The following is a 21,261-nucleotide window of genomic DNA, read 5'->3' as shown; positions in this document are numbered from 1 at the left end:
TGGTAAAGACGGACAACACCACTGTTATGTGGTACATAAACAAGCAGGGAGGAACCCACTCATGCCCTCTCTGCAGACTAGCTATGGCTCTGTGGAACACAGCCTTGAGCTACCAAGTGCACCTACAAGCTCAATTCCTGCCAGGCACGCTAAATACACTGGCAGACAACTTAAGCAGAAATCTCATGGACCCACATGAGTGGAAACTGGAACCAAAGATATTCAACATGTCGAGAAACAAATGGGGAAGCCCAGAGATAGACCTGTTTGGACAAATTATGCACAAGGCCTCCCCACAAACAAGCTTGGAAAGTGGATGCTCTGTCCTTCACCTGGAAAAACCTATCAGTTTATGCCTTTCCCCCTCTGCCTCTCCTCTCCAAGGTACTACTAAAGATCAAACAGGACAAACCAAGGACAATACTGATTGCACCAGACTGGCCATGCCAACACTGGTACCCCCTGTTGCGCAGTGTGTCACTGTTGGCACCATAGCACCTGCCTCAGACCCCTGCCCTGCTGTCCCAGCAGGAGGGCCAGATTCTGCACTCACAGCTTCAAACCCTGAACCTGGCAGCCTGGCTAATTACGTGATCTCTCCATTACCATCCCTCAGTAAGCAAGTAATGGATGTCATTCTGGAGGTAAGGATGCCTAGTACTAGAAAATCCTATGCTGAAAAATGGAAAAGATTCTGTTCCTTGGGCCAAACTCAGTGGATGGGCACAGCAGCGCCCAATTTAATTCAGATCCTTTAATACTTAACTGAGATGCTTCACAAGGGCCTTTCCTTTTCCTCCATCAAAATTCATGCCTCAGCCATTTCAGCTCATTACAATACAGAACCACCCCTCTTCTCTCATCCACTGCTGAAGCAGTTCCTCAGAGGTGCCAAAAACTTAAGACCACCCAGGAGAGCCCCTACTCCAGCCTGGGACCATAACATTGTATTGGAAAAGCTAATTATACCTCCCTTTGAGCCAGCTGAAATGCAAAGTTGAAATTCCTTTCTTGGAAAACAGCCTTCCTTCTAGTCATCACTTCAGCAAGAAGGGTGTCTGAATTACAGGCCCTCATAGCAGTGGATCCTTTCATCATCTTTCATGTGGACAGTTTCCCTCAGGACCAATCCCTCCTTCATGCCCAAGGTAGTATCCAGTGTGGCCCTTAATCAGTCCATTCATTTGCCAACTTTGCTGCAGGGGCAGAGGGGAAGGCCATTTCAAAGCAAACCATTTCTAAGTGGATAGGCCACTGCATTCATTTCTGCTATAAGCACCATGGAAAACCTACCCCACAGGGGATAAGACCACATTCAACCAGGGCTGCATCTACCTCTACAGCCTTTCTCAGAGGTGTCCCTACCAGGAACATCCTTGAAGCTGTTACGTGGAGTTCTGTACATACCTTCACCAAGCATTACCACTTGCCATTTTTTTCTAAATCCAGAGCTGGCTTTGCCGCTGCAGTCTTGCAGGGCCTTATAGCTGGTCCTAATGCTATCTAATTACCTCCTTGCATCCTTAGCTTTGGGAATCTACCCAAATGTGATGACTGCAACAATGAAACATGAAGAACATAGTACAGTTGTGTACACTTACCATAAATGTAGATGTTCGAGTGTATTCAGTGTTGCAGTCCTGGTTACCCTCCCTCCAGCACCCTGACTTCTATTGACTATACCTCTATTCTTGTTTACTATGCTTAAAGCTTTTTGGTGTATTTGCTTTTTTGTTGGAGGTGTAACCTTCTATATAATTGCTTCCCATTATGGGGGCACCTGACATCTGGGGCAAGAAAAACTGAGGTAATGGCATCGTCTGCATGCTTTATACCCCTGACTACCTGACGTCATGGAAGATGAGACGGCAACCGACGCAGGACCCAAGACTTTGATAATCAGGCCGACTGAGGGCTACTGCAAGCAGATAACCCAAATGTAATGACTGCAACAGTGAATACACTTGAACATCTACATTTATGGTAAGTGTACACAACAGTACTTTATAGTTCTTTCTACAAAATTTATAAAAAGTGTTATTTTTTTTATTTTAGTGAAATGTGTTGAAAATAAATCAACTTTCTTTGCTGAGAGACTGTACAAAGCAATGAAGGTGAGTTTTTTTTTTGTCAGTGTAACAAATCTTTATATAAGTTTCATTCAGTTTTGATAAAAATGAATAAACAACAAAAAAAAAGAAAAATATATGTACATTATTTACATTAGGCTTGAAATTATACATATACAATACCTTTCTGATTTGATATATTTAAGCAATAGTCATAAAATATTTTGGAAGAGTCAGTGTTCGTTTTTATATTCTCAATAAGGGATAAAATCTTTCTTCATGGATTGTTGCTCCGTAGTTTTAGATATATTCTTATTTCTTTGATTCTGATTTCCATTGTCACTGTTTCATTTAGTAATGATAAATATTCTTCAAAGGTAGGAAAAGAGATGGATTTCCATTTTCTTGAAATGCATTTTTTAGCAGCTGCTAGAATTGTCCACAATAGACACATATTTTCTTTTTCATTTCTAAATTTTCATTTATATTCAACAAAATTAAAGCTTTTGTTAGAACAAATTAATCTGTAAATATAGCTTGTAAGAAATTATTGATATCTTTCCAGTATTTTTCAATAAAAATACAGTCATGAAAAATACGTATCCACTCTGTTTTACAATTCTGTAAACTTCTCCAGCAGTTATCATTATTGGAAGAATTGAGATTGGCTAGCTTGTCAGGTGTATAAAAAGCTCTGTGTAAAAATTTCCATGTGTAATTTCTCCAAAATTGCATGTTAGATGTTAATTTAATTGAAATCAATATACTAGTTTTCCTTTCCAAAGATAAATTTAATGAAAGACCTTTAGTAATATAATTCCAAAATTTCTGATTTGGAGTAGTATTATAGCTTATTAGAATTTTTATATAGTTTAGAAGTTGCATTTTCCATGTTATGGTTATTATAAATAATCTAATTTAAATATTTTATAAATTTAGGTTCATTCGTGAAGGATGAATTTGTTAATCATTCTGTGTAAGTCTTGTGAATATGTTAATACATTTTGAAACACTAGCCAATTTGATGAGAGCAGGTCATGTTTGCTTATTAAATATTGGATGTCTGTCACTTTTTGATTACCAATGCAATGTTTCCAACAGGTGAAATTTTTTGCTTCCCACATATTAAAGACATTCTTATGTATCTTATTAAAGAAATTTTTTGTTACATTGAAAGGCGTTAGTAGTTCTAACCATATTTTAATATCTGTATTTGCAATGATAAATTTCCTAAAACAATTGAATATAGAATGTATAACATTTAGTTTAGTATGTTTTATCAGATTATATTATAAGTTAATACACAAAATATGCCATAACTTGTTGGATTGATCAAATAACATGAGTTTTTTTAGTATATGATTTTCATTTAAAAATATAGTGTGATGTAGTGTTTTCCAGTTAGAAGAATAGTTCAGGTATATCCAATTTATAATAAGTTTGAAGCCTTTATATATGTTTCTATATCTGGAAAATTAATCCCTCCCTGTTCCCATGGTCTAATATGATGCATGTAGGCTATTCTGTTTCTATTAAGGTGCCATAAAAATTTTAGTAATAGTGCATTTCAATTTTCAGGAACTGTTTGTCAGGTATTCTAGGAATAGCTGGCTATATATATAATTTTTTTTGGAGCATCATTTTTTTTTATTATCTATCCTCAAAGGTTATAAATGTCTTATTCCATTTTTCAACATTATTTTCTATTCTTTTTATGATGTTATCGTAGTTTGTAGGTAAGGTTTCTTCTGCATTTTTACATAAAGTAATACCTAGATAGTTTAGTGTGGGTACTTGTTTGTTAATTATATGGTCTCCATCTACTAGGAATTCCCCATTCTTATTTAATGCTATGCGGTTAGATTTTTCTTTGTTAAAGTGAAGACCTGAAATTGAGTAGAATTTTTCAACCTGTTTGTCTAGCTCTTTTAAATAATTTTTTTATTTATGTAGAGTAAGTAGAGCATCAGCAGCAAATAACATTATTTTAGAATTCTATTGGCCATATATATTGATACCTTTTATTTTAGGGTTATGACGTATTAAAGAAACAACTATTTGTATTGCTAGTACAAATAAAATAGGAGACATAGGACAACCTTGCTTAGTACCTTTGGTTAAAGGTATAGATTCAGAAGTAAAAGGTCATAGTTTTTTACATAGGCTAAATTATTTTTGTAAATATTTTGTAATAGTGAAATGAAAGAGGAAAATCATAAAGTTCTAACATTTTGAATAAGTAGTCCCATTTTAAAGAGTCATAGGCTTTTTCTATATCCAGTGCAACTGTTAGAGCTCCTTGATTCTCCCTGTTCAAAATATTTATGAGTGTTAATATCCTTTGTATGTTGTCGTAAGTACGTCTATTATGTATAAAGCCAGTTTGATCTTCATTTATAATAAGGGTCAAAGATTTTTTAATTCTACTAACTAGGATAGACATGGAGATTTTATAATCATTATTGAGAAGAGATATTGGTGTATAGGAGCTGCAGTGAGTATGATCTTTATTCTCTTCTATAATAGGGGTGATTAAGGAATATTTCCATGATGGTGGTATTATATTTTTAGTTTGTATTTCAAGTAGGGTTTTATGAAAGAGATTTGTTGCAGAAATCGGAAAAAGTTTATATAATTCTATAATATTTCCATCAATTCTTGGTGCTTTGTTACATTCACTTTCTTTAATTTTTTCTATAACTTCTTTTTGTGAAATTAATATTTGAATATCCAGTTTTAGTTTATCTGGGATTTCCTTAATTTTAGGAAAATTTGTTTCCAAGTTCAGGGAATAATTTTGAGAATTATTCTCTTTGTATTGTTCAGTATAATGGTATTTAAATGCATCTAGAATGCCGCTTATGTCTGATACTCTTTTGTTTTTTTTTTCGCCTCATGTATGATACTGGTGATGTTATTAGTTCTTGATTGTATCTTAATTCTTGCAGCTAAGTTATGTAAATGTTTGGGTGAAGTTGAGTAAAAGTTTAATTTTAATTTTTCTAGGGCTTAGTTTTATGAGATAGAATTTAATTTTTTTTTATTTAATTCATCAGTTATCTTTTTGTTATGAGAGGAGTTTGTCTGGTTATTAGATTTAATCTTTATGAGTTGGTTTTGTATGTTGTGTAATTCTGATTCCCATTCTTTTGATTTATTTTTTAACCAGGCAAGGGTTTTACCATATATAAAAGTTTTCAATGAATCCCTGATCTTGACTATATTATTCTCTTCAGAATAATTAGTATTAGAAAAAATTTGTAGTTCTGATGTCAGCCAGGGTTTAAATTATTTCAATTCTGTAATATATGCTGGAATTCTCCTTGTATGTATTAGTTTTTTAAAATGTGTTTGTAGTGTGAGAGTTATAGAGTTGTTGTCTGATAAAGAGCAGGGAATTATTGAGGAAGTGGATATTTTTGTATTTAGTTCCTGAGAGACATAAATTCTGTCCATTCTGGTTTGAGTACCAAATCTGTAGTCTTGATGTGAAAAATTTAATGAGTTAGTTTCTCTGAGGTTAAAAATATCTAGCAGTTTAAAGTTTTCACTCCATTTTTTAGAACTTTTGCTGTTGAAGTAAGATGAAAAGGTCTCTTGTTGGTAGTATCAGAGCTATCTAAAATACAATTAAAATCTCTTCCTATTATCAAGTTTCCTTTGTAAGTATTCATAATAAAATCTAAATGTTTTTTGGCTGTCCCTACCCTTCATACCAGGAAACTAGTACAGATTCACCAATGTCCATATTCTGTTATTGAAGTTTATTATAACAAGTGCCATGAGGCTTTCTTTATCTAGATAATTATGGATAACTTGGAGATTAGTGATATTTTTCTTCCTCTGATTTTGTTTTATATGGAGAATGAGACAACATTAGATATTCTTTTGGATTCCATATACATTTTTCATTTGCCGTGAAATGAGTTTCTTGGAGAAAGACCACTTGTGCTTTGTTTAATTTTAAGTATCGTTGTAAATCTGCTCTTTTCTTTGGATTGTTTAAACCATTAATATTTAAGGAAAGTAACTTTAGATCCATGTTAATTTGCTAGTGTTGGGAGATATTTTTAAAGCTATTTGTTAATAGTAGTTAAGACTCTTCCATGACTGTAAAGTTGAATATATCTTTTATTATTTCTAATTATAGAAATCTGAAAGGTTTTCTGAATTAGAGAACATATAGTAAGTCTTGAATGAGGCCTGTGAGAAACATACACGAGTAATGCAAAAAACATATAACAAGCATCCTACATGGTATGATAAACATTCCTGATCCAATAGATTGAAAATTGTCTATTGGATCGACCCTCATGTCTCAGTAACAAGAACCCTTAAGAGCTTTGTATATGATTCTACTGAGATTATTTAGTCAAAAGATAAAATGTAAAAAAAGTAATGTCTTTCGGCTTTTCCCAGTTAGGGGTCGCCACAGCAGAACTCTGTTCCACTAATGATTGGCAGTGAATTTTAACAGTGCCATATTGCCAGCCCGATGCCCAACCTTCAAGGAAGGCACACCCATTCATGCACGCACCTACCTGCATGTCTTTAAACGTCACTCGACCGCGGGGAGAACATGTAGACTCCACACAGAAGGTGCTCCAGCCGAGAATCGAACAGGAGAACCTGTTGCTGTGAGGCAATATATTTATTTATTAACTATAATACACTTTAAATGCCATTTCTTTTCTTTTTTTCTTTTTCCTTTCCTCTCCTTTCCTTTTTTTCCCCTCCCCTTCCCCTCTTTTATAGATGGTCTATTTTGTATTTAGATGTTCTTAAAGGTGTTATTGTAATAGTACAATCAGTATATAAAATAAGTTTCTTTAAGCTGATGTAATATTCATTATCAGATTTATGTCATTTCTAATGTTCTCCCTCCTCCCAACCCCTGTCCCCCTCTCGTCTCTCACTCTTCTCATAATGCCATCTACATGCTGTACTATTGTACTCATTTAATGTTTACACATAAGATTTACATTCAAGAAGTCTAAAGACCTATATCAGTTTTCATAGATTTATCAAGTGACAAGAATGAGTCATGAACATTTGTAGTAAACATGTGTATCTAAAGTGTTGCATTTATGTTGCCTAAGTTACCATGAAGATCTTACAGTTTACATATATGTATAAGAACATAGACTCATATAAATTATACATATATATGTATATGCATATTTATATACAGAGTATTTGTAAGTATTCATTTATTACATATTTTCTCCCCTTCCCTCTTCTCTCTTCCCTCCCCTCCTCCCTCTATCTTCTCTTTTCCTTCAGTTTTATTTTTATTTATATTGTTTTAGCATAGGAACTAAAAATTATGTTTTAAGTACCAGTGCCAATGTAAAATCTTGAGTATTGTACATCAAAGCTAAACAAGCAATTTTCAGTACATCTGAGAGTGCAAAATAGGATTTTTCTATAGTGCCACATGTCACGTAGTTAAACATTGTATGAAAACTTTACATTTATATATATTTTTGTTGTTCCTGTTATGATTAAATTTAATACTTTAGCTGCTTTGTGTACATAAATATATACAGCATCTTTCTTATTCATGAAGTACTTGTATAATGTAAAAGCAGTCTCTGTTTTGCTTCAGTTTAGCAATCTGCACTTTCAAAGCCAATGGTTTGTAAAAGGTAAGGGTGATGTGACATATCAAACATCTAAAGCTTTAAATTACATTTTCTGCAGAAGTCTCCTTTCCTCTAATTTTAAAATTGCTTTTCACAAATTGACAAGTAATAAAAGAAAAAAAAAGAGGAAACAAGTTTCCTGTAAAATAAACCCAACCTTTTTGCAGCCATGAAACTTGCAGTTGATTAATGATCTCATACTTCCTAAGTCCATCAAGCAACAAACTAAATGACAATGATGATGGCGTTGACTATATTTTTAAAAGAAAAAACTGCGAACACTTTAGAATTTAGTTTGCACTATGTTACTTTCTTTATTTGAATCCCGTGCAACCACCCAGTCATTGTTACATAAGCAGAACTTCTTTCCCAATGAATAAAGGATTGCCATGAGAACGAAGCTTGCATAGAATTGCAGAGTCAAGCTTACACTTCCGTTATCATGGGAATCCGTGTTGTCATTCAAATCTAACTCGTGAAGGGAACGGAAAGCACTTTATGCGCTCGGGATAAGCTTTAATGATTCAAAGCTCCACTTCACATGTTTATCTAAGTTTTCATTCCCTCCAAACGAAAATGAAAAAAAATAAGAGCTGCATACAAGCCGCATGGCAATACAACCACTAACAGCATAGCAACATCCCAGAAATCCACCCCACAGCTCAAAACGCTAGCAAGGCATTTTAAACTCATGTGTCAACATCTTTATTCTATATCTAAGGCAAAACACTGGACTACATGCTTGTCAGCCTTCAAGCATATAAATAAAGCAAATACATTTTACTAAAAGATTAAGAGTTTGCCAAATCCAATTATAATCCAATGTCAGTTGGAAAAAGTCATCATTTCAAATCAACCAAAGACAGTCGCTCTCTAGCATATTTCTATCATGTTAAAACAAAAAAGGAAAACACCAAGTACGAGTGTCTCCTGTCACCTCCAACATAGATATTAGTATGTAATTAAAGCATATACAGTCAAAACAGGAAAACATGTATTTCATTAATGTAACCTATTATCTGATTGTCACTCTCAGCCTTGGTGAAAGAGACCCCTTGATTAATAAAGAGAGAAAGAAAGTGGAAAGGACAGGAAGAAATGAAATAGGAGAGAGATAGCAAAAAAAAAGAAACAGCTTTAACAAAGTTAAAACATAAGACATGATAATTTTCTTACCTGTAATAGTGTATTATGAGTATTGAAACAGTAACAAATCAAATTAATGTAGATTCTTTGAGAGATTTGAATGAACTAGTATTTTGGAGTCAGTTTTTTGTTAATTTCTTTGAGAGATTTAAATGAACCAGGTATTTTGGAATTAGTCTTTTGTTTTTTTTTTTTCTTTTTAACATCAGTCCAGGCATTTTTTTCATTTGATCTCTTCAGAGTTTGGGATGACCAATCCATGTCTTCAGGAGTAAGAATATTGTTGTATTTAATAAGGAGTGTAGTGAAGGGGCAATTTGTCAGGGCTGCCAGAATGATCTCAGATGATACTGATTTCATTGAGGAATGTGACAATATCAGTAAAATGTTTCTGAGTAGAGGGTATCCTGATAGTCTTATTGTGGGGACGTTGCAGGAAGTTCAGGGCAAAAGGACCACTGGGCATTTTATGCCTCTGTTGAGTGGAGGTTTGATGGGTAGAACTAATAATGACATCATGAGCTGTGTGGAGTGACTTTTGTCTGATGAAGGCTGGGCATTTGCTTAGCTGAAAGCGCTTACCTTGAATAAAACAGTCCGTGCCGTTTTTATCCAGCTTGGTTCTGCTTTCCAGTTTTGTTATTGTTGTATTTTTATAAATGCTGAATCTTCTTTTGGGCTGTTAAAAGTTCTCATTTCATTTGAGTGATGAATTTTGATTCTAGCAGGAAAGGTAAGCTGTGACTTAATGTTATTTTGCTTGAGCATTTTTATCAGTGGCCAAACAGCCTTCCTTTGTTCTAATACTTTTGTGGAAAAGTCATTGTCAAATTGATTAAGTTTTGTTTGTATTTCAAAGGAGACTTCCTCCAAACAGTTTTTAGGACTAATTCTTTGTCCAAAAAAGTTAAGAATTTTATTACTATTGGTCTAAGTGGAATATTTGTTGACGTGGATGCTGGTTTACCTAGAGCTCTATGAGCTCTTTAAATGCCATATGAAAGTCCTTAGTTTAAATCTAGAAGCTCAAGGATCCATGAAGTTAAGAAGGAAATAATGTCCTCACCTTCAGTTTTTTCAGGCAGTTTGAAAATCCTAATATTTGTTCTTCTTTCTCTGTTCTCTAAATCATCCACCTTATTTAGGAGGCAGTTATTTTGTTTTAAGAAGGTATTTTTGTTTTTCTTCTTTTTGAGTCTCCTTTCAATGTAATTTAATGAAGTTTCTAGATCTATTATTTTTGGTTGTTTCTGTTCTAACATTTCCTTAAGGAAATCAGTTTGCTTCTGGCAATTGATTTTTAGGATGTTCTTCGTGTTTCACTGTTGCAGTCATCATCTGTAGGTTATCCCTGCTGTGGTAGCCGTCGGTCGGCCCGAATACCAGAGTCAGTGTTTTTGTGCGCTGGCTGCTGTCGCCTGTAGTCTGACTTCAGGTCGTCAGTGCTATAAAGCAAGGCAGCCAATGTCATTACATCAGTCTTTCTTGCCGTGAAGCCCATAGCAGAAGCAGTTCACATGAGTGCCGGTCGGTTGCTACAAGAAGTTGAATTTCAGCTGAAAACGTCTAAAGCTAAGTACCCTGTTGGGGACCCTTTTTCTTGCTCTAACCGATGTCCAGAAAAGTTAACAATTGTCTCACCTGTGGAAAGCAGTTCCCACACCGAGACTTTCATTCTTACTGCATCACTTGTTTAGGCCCAGATCACGACGTCCCTCGTTGCCGGTTCTGTGCCCTCTTTCTTGCGAGAACCATTTGCCGCAGAGCTCTTTTTGTAAACAATTATTTTTGTCTTCCATCTTCGAATTCTGATATGGCGTCCATCATACAACAATCTGTCAACATTCCAAAAAAACGTAGGGATAAAGATAAAGACAGGCCACACAAGACTAAGCCTTCCGACGACACTTCCGCTAAGCAAGTCGTCAGTTCTCCGAAATTCAGTGAGGCACTTTCACAGCCCCTGATGCCCGACTCACTTTCTACACAGGCCTCTGCCGAGACCCTTTCGGAGTCTGGTATGTCTCAGAAATCGTCTTCGTCTTCTGAACCTTTGGCTGTCTCTGCCTCGGTTGGGTCCAGAGCTGCGATGCAGGCACCGGCTTCTGAGGAGGCTTTTCGTACTACCGATTCCAGACAAAAACTGATTTCTTCGCATCCGACTACCGCTTGTCAGAGACCAATGGATTCTCTCAGGCCTAGAAGCCAGGCCACTCCTAGGAAATCTGCTTCTAGCCATCATTTTAATACTGCTCCCCCACCCCAAGCTCAAATGCTTAAAATGGCGGAGGATCTCATCTCCCTTATCCGACGTTCTCAGGCCCCCACTCCTAAAAGGAAAAGGCATCCTTCTCCAGAAGTTATGACAGACCTAGAGTCTGAGGAATCTGATTATTCTGCTTTTGAAGAGGAACAGCATCCCTTAACTGTTTATGAGGATTCAGATGCAGTGGAATCCATCCCTTCTGCCTCCCCTCCAGAGGACCTCTCCTTTAGGGGAAACCCTTTCACGCCCTCAGGGAACATTTTCAGTGGAAATCTCAAGACTTCTCACAGTCAAAGAAACAAGTTAGAGAGCTTCTGGACCTATCCCAGCACAGACCCCTGGCCATCCCACCTATTTTGGAAGCAGTAGATGATGTTTTCCATGAATCCAGCTTAGCCCCTGATGCCCTGCTTTCTGCCCCAACCAAACCTGACAGGTACTACAGAGTACCGGATTCTCACAAATACCTGTACAGGAATCCTGCTGCAGACCCTGAGGTCATTACACAGGGACCCAAAGGAGCTAAGACTAGTTCTGCCAAGAATCCTCTTCCTTCGGACAAAGACTCCAGAGTTCTGGACAGATGGGGTAAGAAAGTGTACACATCTGCAACCTTAGCTATCAGAGCACTCAGTTGTCAGTTCCATATGTTAAAAATATCAACAACACACTTTGGAACAATCAAAACAGACGATTGCTACCTCTCCTGACGGTGCCAACTCAAAAGAGCTGGCAGAATTACTACACTCTGCTTGTCAAGTGGCAAAGCACTCATTACAGTGTGGATATGACACCCTAGAAGCCTCTAGCAGGGCAGCAGTGACAAGATATGTTATTAGAAGACATGCATGGGTGAAGGAACAACCTTTCCCTGATCATGTCAAGTCTAAAGTTATGGATGCACCCCTAGATAAGGAATGCCTGTTTGGGGAAAAAGCAGAAGAGGTACTTAAAAAGATAGAAGACAAAGCAAATTCTATACAAACAATAAAAGATTTCTTTCAAGTTCAAACTCCCAGATTCAGCAGAAACTTTCCCTCTAAGCACTGGGCCTTCCCTACACCTAGCAGACAGGGCCAAGGTAAGCCTCACAGGGATAGGGCCATCCAGGCCCCTATCCCAGGGCCAGCAAAGAAGCAAACAGTGGACCACTTCTGTCTCTAAGGTAGGGAGTTCTAAGCCAAGCTTTTATGGGAAGCACTCACAATGACTGTTCCTCCCTCCTCTGCCCTCCTTTCACTCATCAAAAACTAGGAGGAAGGCTCACGCTCTTCAAGGACAATTGGGTCTTTATAACGAAGGAAACATGGGTCTTAAAAAATAATTTCTCAGGGGATACAGATTCTCCTTCAGCGAACTCCCTATTCCAAGATGGAACCCAGATCTTCCCCCAAACCAGTGAGCAGAGGCAATGAATCAAGTCCAAACTATAATATCCCAGGGGGCAGTAGAACCTGTCCCTCCAGATCAAACAGTGAAAGGTTTTTACCCCAGGCTATTCCTTGTTCCTAGAAAAGAGAGCACTTGGCACCCCATCCTGGATCTTTCCAAACTGAAGACCTCGTTGCTGGTCCCCAGATTCAAAATGCTAATCTTGCAGCAGCTCCTGCCTATGCTCATAAAAATGCCTGGTTTGTGACACTAGGCCTAAAAGATGCTTACCTCCACATCCCCATCAGGCAATCGTGCAGAAAATTCCTGCGCTTCAGAGCAGGCTATCAACACTTTCAGTTCTTTAGCTTACCTACTGCTTCTAGAGTATTCACCAAATGCTTGGCCCCAGCTGTAGCATTCTGCAGAAAGAGAAATGTACAGATTTACCCTTACCTGGATGGCTGCCTCATTCAGGCAGAGTGCAAAGTTGCTTCAGGACCTTCTCTTTGTCAAATCAATCCTAACTTCCCTAGGGTTCACCATCAGCAAGAAAAAAATCAAAGCCAAACCCCACCAGAAAAAATGTTTTCCTGGGAGCTGTGCTAGACATAGCACCCCAATGGCCTTCATAACCCCAGAAAAGCAGAGTTTACTGCCTCTCTACTTCACCCATCTGGCTTCCAGAAGCCACCTCACTGCGAGGAAGTTCCTGCAAGCCCTGGGATACATGGCATCTTGCATCCTTCTCATCCCTCTCACCAGGCTTCACATGAGAAAACTTCAGTGGTACTTAAAGAACCTTTGTTGTTAGCACTGTCAGTCCCTAGAGGCCACTCTCCGTCTGATCCCTTGTGTAAGGGATACATTTCTCTGGTGGGCAGAGGCCTGTGCCATGAACAAGGGTCTTCCCTTCATCCTCTGGCCTTCCAGCCAGACCATCACCACCGAAGCTTCAGACATTGCTTGTGGCGCTCACCTTGCAGGCAGGTGTACCCAAGGTCTTTGGAATGCCCAGCAACTTCACTTGCACATCAACCAGAAAGAAATGATGGCAGTGCAAATGGCTCTGACTTTCTTCCAGCCCCATCTCAGGCCAGGGATCCTCCTTATAAAAACAGACAGCACCACAGTTATGTGGTACATCAACAATCAGGGGGCACCCATTCTTACTCCCTGTGCAGGTTAGCCATGAGTCTCTGGCTTACAGCCACCTCCATGGGGCTACACCTAATTGCTTAATACTTACCAGGGATCAACAACACACTGGCTGACCACCTAAGCAGAAACTTACTGGACCCCCATGAATGGCAGCTCCACAGAGAAGTCTTTCTGCAAATCACCCAGGAGTGGGGGACCCCAGAAGTGGACCTCTTTGCCTCCCACCTCAACCACTAGCTGCACAAGTTCTGTACCAGGGAATATCACCTCCTAGCATGGAAGGTGGATGCCTTGACCTTCCCCTGGAGCTCCCTCTTTGTACCTGCATACCCTCCTCTGCCCCTTATTCCCAAGGTTCTGATCAGAATAAGAGAGGAGAGACCAAAGGCCATCCTCATTGTTGCAGATTGGCCCAGACAGCATTGGTACCCTTTACTATGCAGTCTGACCTTACATCCCCCAAAGCTGCTTCCCCTGATGTCAGACCTCTTGACCAAGGAGAGGGGAAGGGTACTGCACCCAAACCTACAGACTCTCAAACTGTCAGCATAGCTTATACACTAAAACTAACAAGGAGTCCCTGTTAAGCAAACAGGTCCTGGACATCATCACAGAAGCCAGAAGGCCCAGCACAAGAAAATCATATGCAGGAAATGGAAAAGATGTTCTTCGTGTTTCACTGTTGCAGTCATTACATTTGGGTAATCCTGCTGTCAGGTTGCCCTCAAGTCAGCCTGAATTCCAAAGTCTTGGGTCCTGCGTTGGTTGCTTCTTCCCTGATGTCAGGTCGTCAGGGGTATAAAAGATGCAGCTGACGCCATTTTCTTCAGTCTTTCTTGCCACACGGTGCGTGAAGCAGAAGCAGTTTGCAAGTGCCGATTGGCCTGTTTGAGTTTCAGATCCGAAGTCTTCATTAAAAGCTAAGTACCACATTGGGGAAACTTTTTTCTTGCTCCAGTCCGATGTCAGAAAAAGTTAATAATTGTATTTCTTGTGGGAAGCAAATACCTCATAAGGACTTTCATTCTTACTGTATTCCTTGCCTAGGCCCTGACCACGACGTTTCTAGTTGTCGGTTTTGTGCTAGATTTAACCAACGCACTATTAAGCGTCGGTATGATTTTGCATTAAGCTATTTTGGGCGAAGATTTAATTATACAATGTCGTCGGATAGCCATCCGACTACTGGAGTTCACAAAAAACACAGAGAAAAAGAAAAAGACAGGCAACCGAGGTCCAAAACCGATGACAAAGCTTTTCCTAAGCAAGTCGCCGGTTCGCCGGTTCTCAGTGAGGCGCTTTCACAGCCCCTGACGCCCGCTACTTTAGAGTCGCAAGCCGCTACCGACTCCCACGTGGAGTCAGTCAGGCTGCTGGAAGCTCAAGGTATTGGAGCCACGGAAATTATTGCCTCAGATGGGTCCAGAGCCGCTGAGCAGGCATTGGCTTCTCAGGGTGTATTCAGACCAAAACAATTATATATTAAACCGACTTCAAAGGCAAAGACTAAAACACCTTTAAAGGCAAACAAACAAGTTCGCCAGCCACATGGACAGGCCTCTATGCCTAAAAATCAGATGCACAAAATGGCCGAAGACTTAATTACCTTGATCAGGGGTTCCCATCCCCCTCCTGATAAGAGGCGTAGGCAAGAGACAGACTATAAATCTTCAGATCAGGTTTCCATTTCTTCTGATTCCTCTTCTGAACAGGAATATTCTCTTCCCCCCTATGAGGATTCTGTTGCTGAAGACTCAATTCCTTCAGCTTCTCCTCCTGAGGACTACTCTTTTGGGGAAACCTTGCATACCATGAGGGAGCACTTCCACTGGGAGAGCCAAGAATTTTTAGAGTCTAAAAAGAGGCTCAGAGACTTCCTTTTACTACCTCAACACAGGCCTCTAGCTGTTCCACCTGTGTTAGACATTGTAGATGGTGTTCTCGGAGTCTAGTCTGACCCCTGACTCCTTACCTCCAGCTCCTGTTAAGCCGGACAGATACTACAGGGTCCCTGTTCTCTCATAAATTCCTTTTCAAAAACCCTACTGCAGACCCAGAAACTATTTCTCAGGGTCCCAAAGGGGTCAAGGCTTCCACTGCAAAATACCCTACCCCCTCTGACAGGGATTCTAGGGCTGAATATACCAAAAACAAACTGAGAAACAAAAACGGATCCAAGCAGTGAAGAAAGGCAAATAACTCCGGCAGTAACAGGACAAACTAGTTTATTAAATGAAGCGCTTTTCGTCTGCAGGCATATACAGACTTCTTCAGACATTAAACTCTAGTAACAAAGGAGCTTAAATAATACTAAACTCATTAATTAAAACCATAATGCCCAATCACGTAACAGCAACCTGATGACACATTAAAGTTGATTACCCTCACAGTAAGTTAAGCAAAAATTCATTCACATACAGCAACAGTACTAGAATACAAAAGTTAAAACCTAATCTCCCAACCATGCTGGACCTCACAGATAAATGTTTAAAATGTTAAAATAAATGCATATTGCTGGTAAAATATGGTAAAAACCCCAAAGGTGGAAGTAAAAGATAAAAAGTCGGTGGATGTATTAAATAAGTCCAAAACCTCTTTGCTATCTGCTTCACTACCCTCTAGTAATATGGCAAATCAGATTAAACGCATATATAACATCAGGATTGAATGACAGCTGCTCTATTAGCAGCCTTTTAAAACTTAAAAATTTGTGTAGATAATTTATCTATGTGTTTCCCTTGGTGTTACATTTTTGCATTTATGGCAACATGAAAATGTATATATCACATTTTACCAGCAATATGCATTTATTTTAACATTTTAAACATTTATCTGTGAGGTCCAGCATGGTTGGGAGATTAGGTTTTAACTTTTGTATTCTAGTACTGTTGCTGTATGTGAATGAATTTTTGCTTAACTTACTGTGAGGGTAATCAACTTTAATGTGTCATCAGGTTGCTGTTACGTGATTGGGCATTATGGTTTTAATTAATGAGTTTAGTATTACTTAAGCTCCTTTGGTATTAGAGTTTAATGTCTGAAGAAGTCTGTATATGCCTGCAGACGAAAAGCGCTTCATTTAATAAACCAGTGTGTCCTGTTACTGCCGGAGTTATTTGCCTTTCTTCACTGCTTGGATCCGTTTTTGTAGGGATTCTAGGGCACTGGATAGATGGGGAAAAATATTTACACATCTGCTACCCTAGCTATAAGGGCCTTAAATTGCCAGTTTCATATGCTCAAATATCAGCAATATATCATGACACTGCTTAAACAGAAAATGATGGTAAATTCTGAATGTGCAGAAAACAAAGAAATTCAGGAATTATTGCATGCAGCTGAACAAGTTGGAAAGCATACTTTGCAATGTGGTTTTCATTCTCTGGAGGCCTCCTGCAGGGCCGCTGTTACAGGTTCTGTCATTAGGAGGCACGCTTGGTTAAAGGAACAAAGTCTGCCTGATCATGTTAAAGCAAAATTATTAGATGTTCCATTACAACGTGATCCCTTGTTTGGTGTTAAGGCAGAAGATGTGTTAAAGAAAATGGAGGACAAAGCTAAATCTATGCAAACGGTCAAGGATTTCTTACAGGTACAGCCAGCTAGATTTAGCGGACACTGGCCTACAAAGAATTGGTCCTTTCCAGTCTCAGACAGACCTCAAAGGGACAGATCCAGATGCCCTAGAGGCAGATCGCAGCCGCAAGGTTCCTACAGGTCTAAGCAATGGGGTGCTTCTACCTCCAAAGGTGGAGAAGACAAATCACAACCATACAGGAAACAGTCCCAATGACTTCCTCCTGCCTGCACCAAGCACTTATCTTCTGGCAGCACCCTTAGGGGGAAAACTAGCACTTTTTTCTCAAAATTGGCACATTATAACCCAGGACAATTGCGTTCTAGATATAGTGTCACAAGGCTACAAGTTTCACTTCCATACCCTGCCAAGGGCAAACAGATGGCCAGACCTGCCAAAAAATCAATGGGCAGAGGCTCAAAAACAAGTCACAGCTCTCATGGACTTGAGGGCTATTCAACAAGTGCCACAGCAAGAGCAGGGACAAGGATTTTACTCAAGACTGTTCTTGGTACCCAGAAAGGACAAAGCATGGAGACCAATACTGGACCTATCTATTCTAAACACTTTCCTGGATATACCAGAATTCAAGATGTTGACCTTGCAGCAAGGCTTGGCTCATGACTTTAGACCTAAAAGAGGCATACCTGCATGTCCCAATCAGGCAATCATGCAGATGATACCTCAGATTAAAGGCTGGCTCAAAGCATTACCAATTCTCTGCACTGCCCTTTGGCATATCTACTGCGCCCAGGGTCTTCACAAAGTGCCTGGCACCAGTAATTGCTTACTGCAGACAAAGAGGAATACAAATATATTCTTACTTGGATGACTGCCTCATACAAGCAGAGAACAAGGACATTCTACTACAGCATCTGACGTTTGTGCAAAGACTTTTAACATGCCTGAGGTACACAGTCAACAAAAAGAAATCAAAACTAGTACCCTCTCAAGAGATAATATTCCTGGGTGCAAGCTTAAATACAACTGCCCAGATGGCTTATCTCACTCCAGACAAACAAAGGCAACTGACTACCTATTTCAAGGAAATGGCAACAAAGGCCCAGTTATATGCAAGAAAAATTCTGAAGGCTTTGGGCTTCATGGCATCCTGCATCTTACTAATTCCATATGCAAGGCTGCATATGAGGAAAATTCAATGGTACCTAAAAGGTGTCTGGACACAACATTGCCACAGCCTGGAAACAATGATTACTCTCATTCCCTGCCTGCAACAGGAGTTTCGATGGTGGGCAAAGACTTGTCCCCAAAACAAGGGACAGCCATTTTCACTACCCCCACCCAGGCAGAGCCTAACAACGGATGCATCAGATTATGCCTGGGGGGCACACATGGCAGGAAGAGGCATTCAGGGCACCTGGCCCACAAACCAAAAGCATCTACATATCAATTAAAAAGAGATGCTAGCTGTTCAAAATGCCCTGACAGCCTTCAAGGACCTACTTCATCCGGGACAACTACTGATGCAGACAGACAACACCACGGTCATGTGGTACATAAACAAGCAGGGCGGCACTCATTCTTACCCTCTTTGCAGACTAGCCATGGCTTTATGGGACACAGCATTGACTTACCAAGTTCATCTGCAGGCACAATTCCTGCCAGGAAAGGAAAATACTCTGGCAGATGAACTAAGCAGAAACCTCATGGATCCACACGAGTGGCACCTGGATCCACAAGTCTTCAGCATGATAACAAAGAAATGGGGATGCCCGGACATAGACCTATTTGCCTCACCTCACAACAATCAACTAAAAAGATTCTGCACAAGGACTTATCACAGACAAGCTTGGAAAGTGGACGCCTTATCTTTCAGCTGGACAAACCTATCAGTATATGCCTTTCCTCCACTGCCTCTCCTCCCCAAGGTACTCCTAAAGGTCAGACAGGAGAAACCAAAAATGATTCTGATTGCCCTAGATTGGCCACGCCACTACTGGTATCCGAGCTTAAGGAACTTGTCCCATTGCCTAGCCTGGACCTTACCTCAAGTACCTCATCTACTGTCCCAGCAAAATAATCAGATTCTGCACTCGGGACCCTAAACCTGGCAGCATGGTGAATAATGTAGCCATACAAACCACACCTCTCAGTAAAGCTGTGATGAATGTCATTTTAGAAGCCAGAAGGCCTAGTACTAGAAAATCCTATGCTGGGAAATGGAAGAGATTTTGTGCTTGGAACCAAGCTCAAGGAACTGATACAGCTGTCCCAAATATTCCTCAGATTTTGCAATACTTAACTGAGATGCTGGACAAAGGCCTATCTTTTTCATCAGTTAACATCCATGCCTCTGCCATTTTGGCTCATTACAATACAGAGCCACCACTCTTTTCTCATCCTTTATTAAGGTAGTACCTCAGAGGAGCCAAAAACTTAAGGCCTCCAAGGAGAATGCCAATACCTGCATGGGACCTCAATTATATCTTGAAAAAACTCACCTTACCTCCTTTTGAGCCAGCTGCTACTGCGGATATAAAGTTCTTATCTTGGAAAACAGCTCTGCTCTTAGCAATAACTTCTGCAAGACAGGTTTCAGAGCTACAGGCTCTCATAGCTGTGGAACCCTTTATCATTTTTTTATCCAGACAGGGTCACTCTGAGAACAAACCCTACAGTTATGCCTAAGGTGGTATCCAGTGTAGCCCTTAACCAAACTATTCATTTGCCAACTTTTTATCCAAATCCACAGAACAAGGGGGAGAAAATTCTGCATTCTTTGGATGTACACAGACAACTTAGATTCTACTTGGACAAAACTAAAGTTTTCAGAAAGACAGAACAATTACTAGTGGCATATGCCGCAGCATCACAAGAAAAGGCAATCTCCAAGCAGACTATTTCAAAGTGGATAGGTCACTGCATTCATTTCTGCTACTCACAACATGGCAAACCAATGCCTAAGAGCATTAGGCCACATTCAACCAGAGCTGCAGCCACGTCTGCAGCCTTTCTCAGGGGAGTACCAACCAAAGACATTTTATAGGCTGCTACTTGGAGTTCAATGCATACCTTTACAAAACATTACAATCTGCCTCTTTACTCTAAATCCAGGGCAGGCTTTGCCACTGCAGTTCTGCATGGCCTCATAGCCACTCCTAATGCTGTTTAGCTCCAGCCCCCCAACCATAGCTTTGGGACTCAACCCAAATGTAATGACTGCAACAGTGAAACACAAAGAACATAGTACAGATGTCCTTCAAGAATGCAACTGCAGTCCTGACATAAGGGTTGTCCTGCCTCAGGCAGCCCTTCGGTCGGCCGGATTCCAAAGTCTGGGTCCGGTGTCGGCCGATGTCGCCTCCTCCCCGACGTCAGAGCAGCTGGAGTACAAAGGCATCCGTCGATGCCATCTTCTTCAGTCTTTCTTGCCGCGCGGTGCCCGACGCAGAAGCAGTTCGCAAGTGCCGGTCGGTCAGCTCCTGTGTTTTCAGTTACCGAAGTCATTTAAAAGCTAAGTACCCCGTTGGGGAACATTTTTTTCTTGCCTCAGCCAATGTCAGAAAAATTTAAAAAGTTAATAATTGTCTTGTGGTAAACAAATACCTCATAAGGACTTCCATTCTTACTGCCTCCCTTGCCTGGGCCCAGACCACGATGTCTCGGCCTGTGTTGCCTGTGCTTACTTTAATAAGCGCACACTCAGGCTCCGGGCAGAATTTGCTGAAGACTTTTTTGGCGAATCTTTCGCTTATATCATGCCGTTGGAACAACCGACAGCACAATCCACCAAAAAAACGCAAGGACCGGGACCGACATCCTCGGCCCGCGTCTTCCACCGATACCACACCTAAGCCCTCTGCTAGTGCTTCGGTCCCTTTGGAAGCGGTAATTCTACCGCCCCAGGCTGACAACACCGCTTTAACGCGTTCTTCGGTCCCGGAGATTTCAGCGGTGCCGGTTGTTGATTTTCCTTCAGAAACCGAAGTTCTGGATTTACCCAAATCCATTCCTGTGGACAAGGTTACCCCTGCACGTGGGGCAGCTAGGCCTCCGGTATCCATG

The 21,261-nt window shown here is 40.0% G+C and overlaps 1 protein-coding gene across 1 annotated transcript in view; it reads left to right on the top strand.

Moving 5' to 3' along the window:
- The window catches only part of LOC122793103 (annexin A1-like), a gene marked incomplete in the record, with an annotated part of 731,647 nt that overhangs the window by 496,248 nt on the left and 214,138 nt on the right, over nt 1-21,261 (top strand). Inside the window, 1 exon segment of the mRNA XM_044060835.1 lies at nt 2,056-2,114. Coding sequence (XP_043916770.1) covers nt 2,056-2,114 — 59 coding nt within the window.

The sequence above is a fragment of the Protopterus annectens genome, chromosome 2.part0 (assembly GCF_019279795.1).
Source record: "Protopterus annectens isolate FY-2018-M chromosome 2.part0, PAN1.0, whole genome shotgun sequence".
In the NCBI taxonomy this organism is placed as follows: domain Eukaryota; kingdom Metazoa; phylum Chordata; order Ceratodontiformes; family Protopteridae; genus Protopterus; species Protopterus annectens.
The sequence above is the reverse complement of the archived record's forward strand: the minus strand, read 5'-3'. Positions and strand labels throughout refer to the sequence as shown.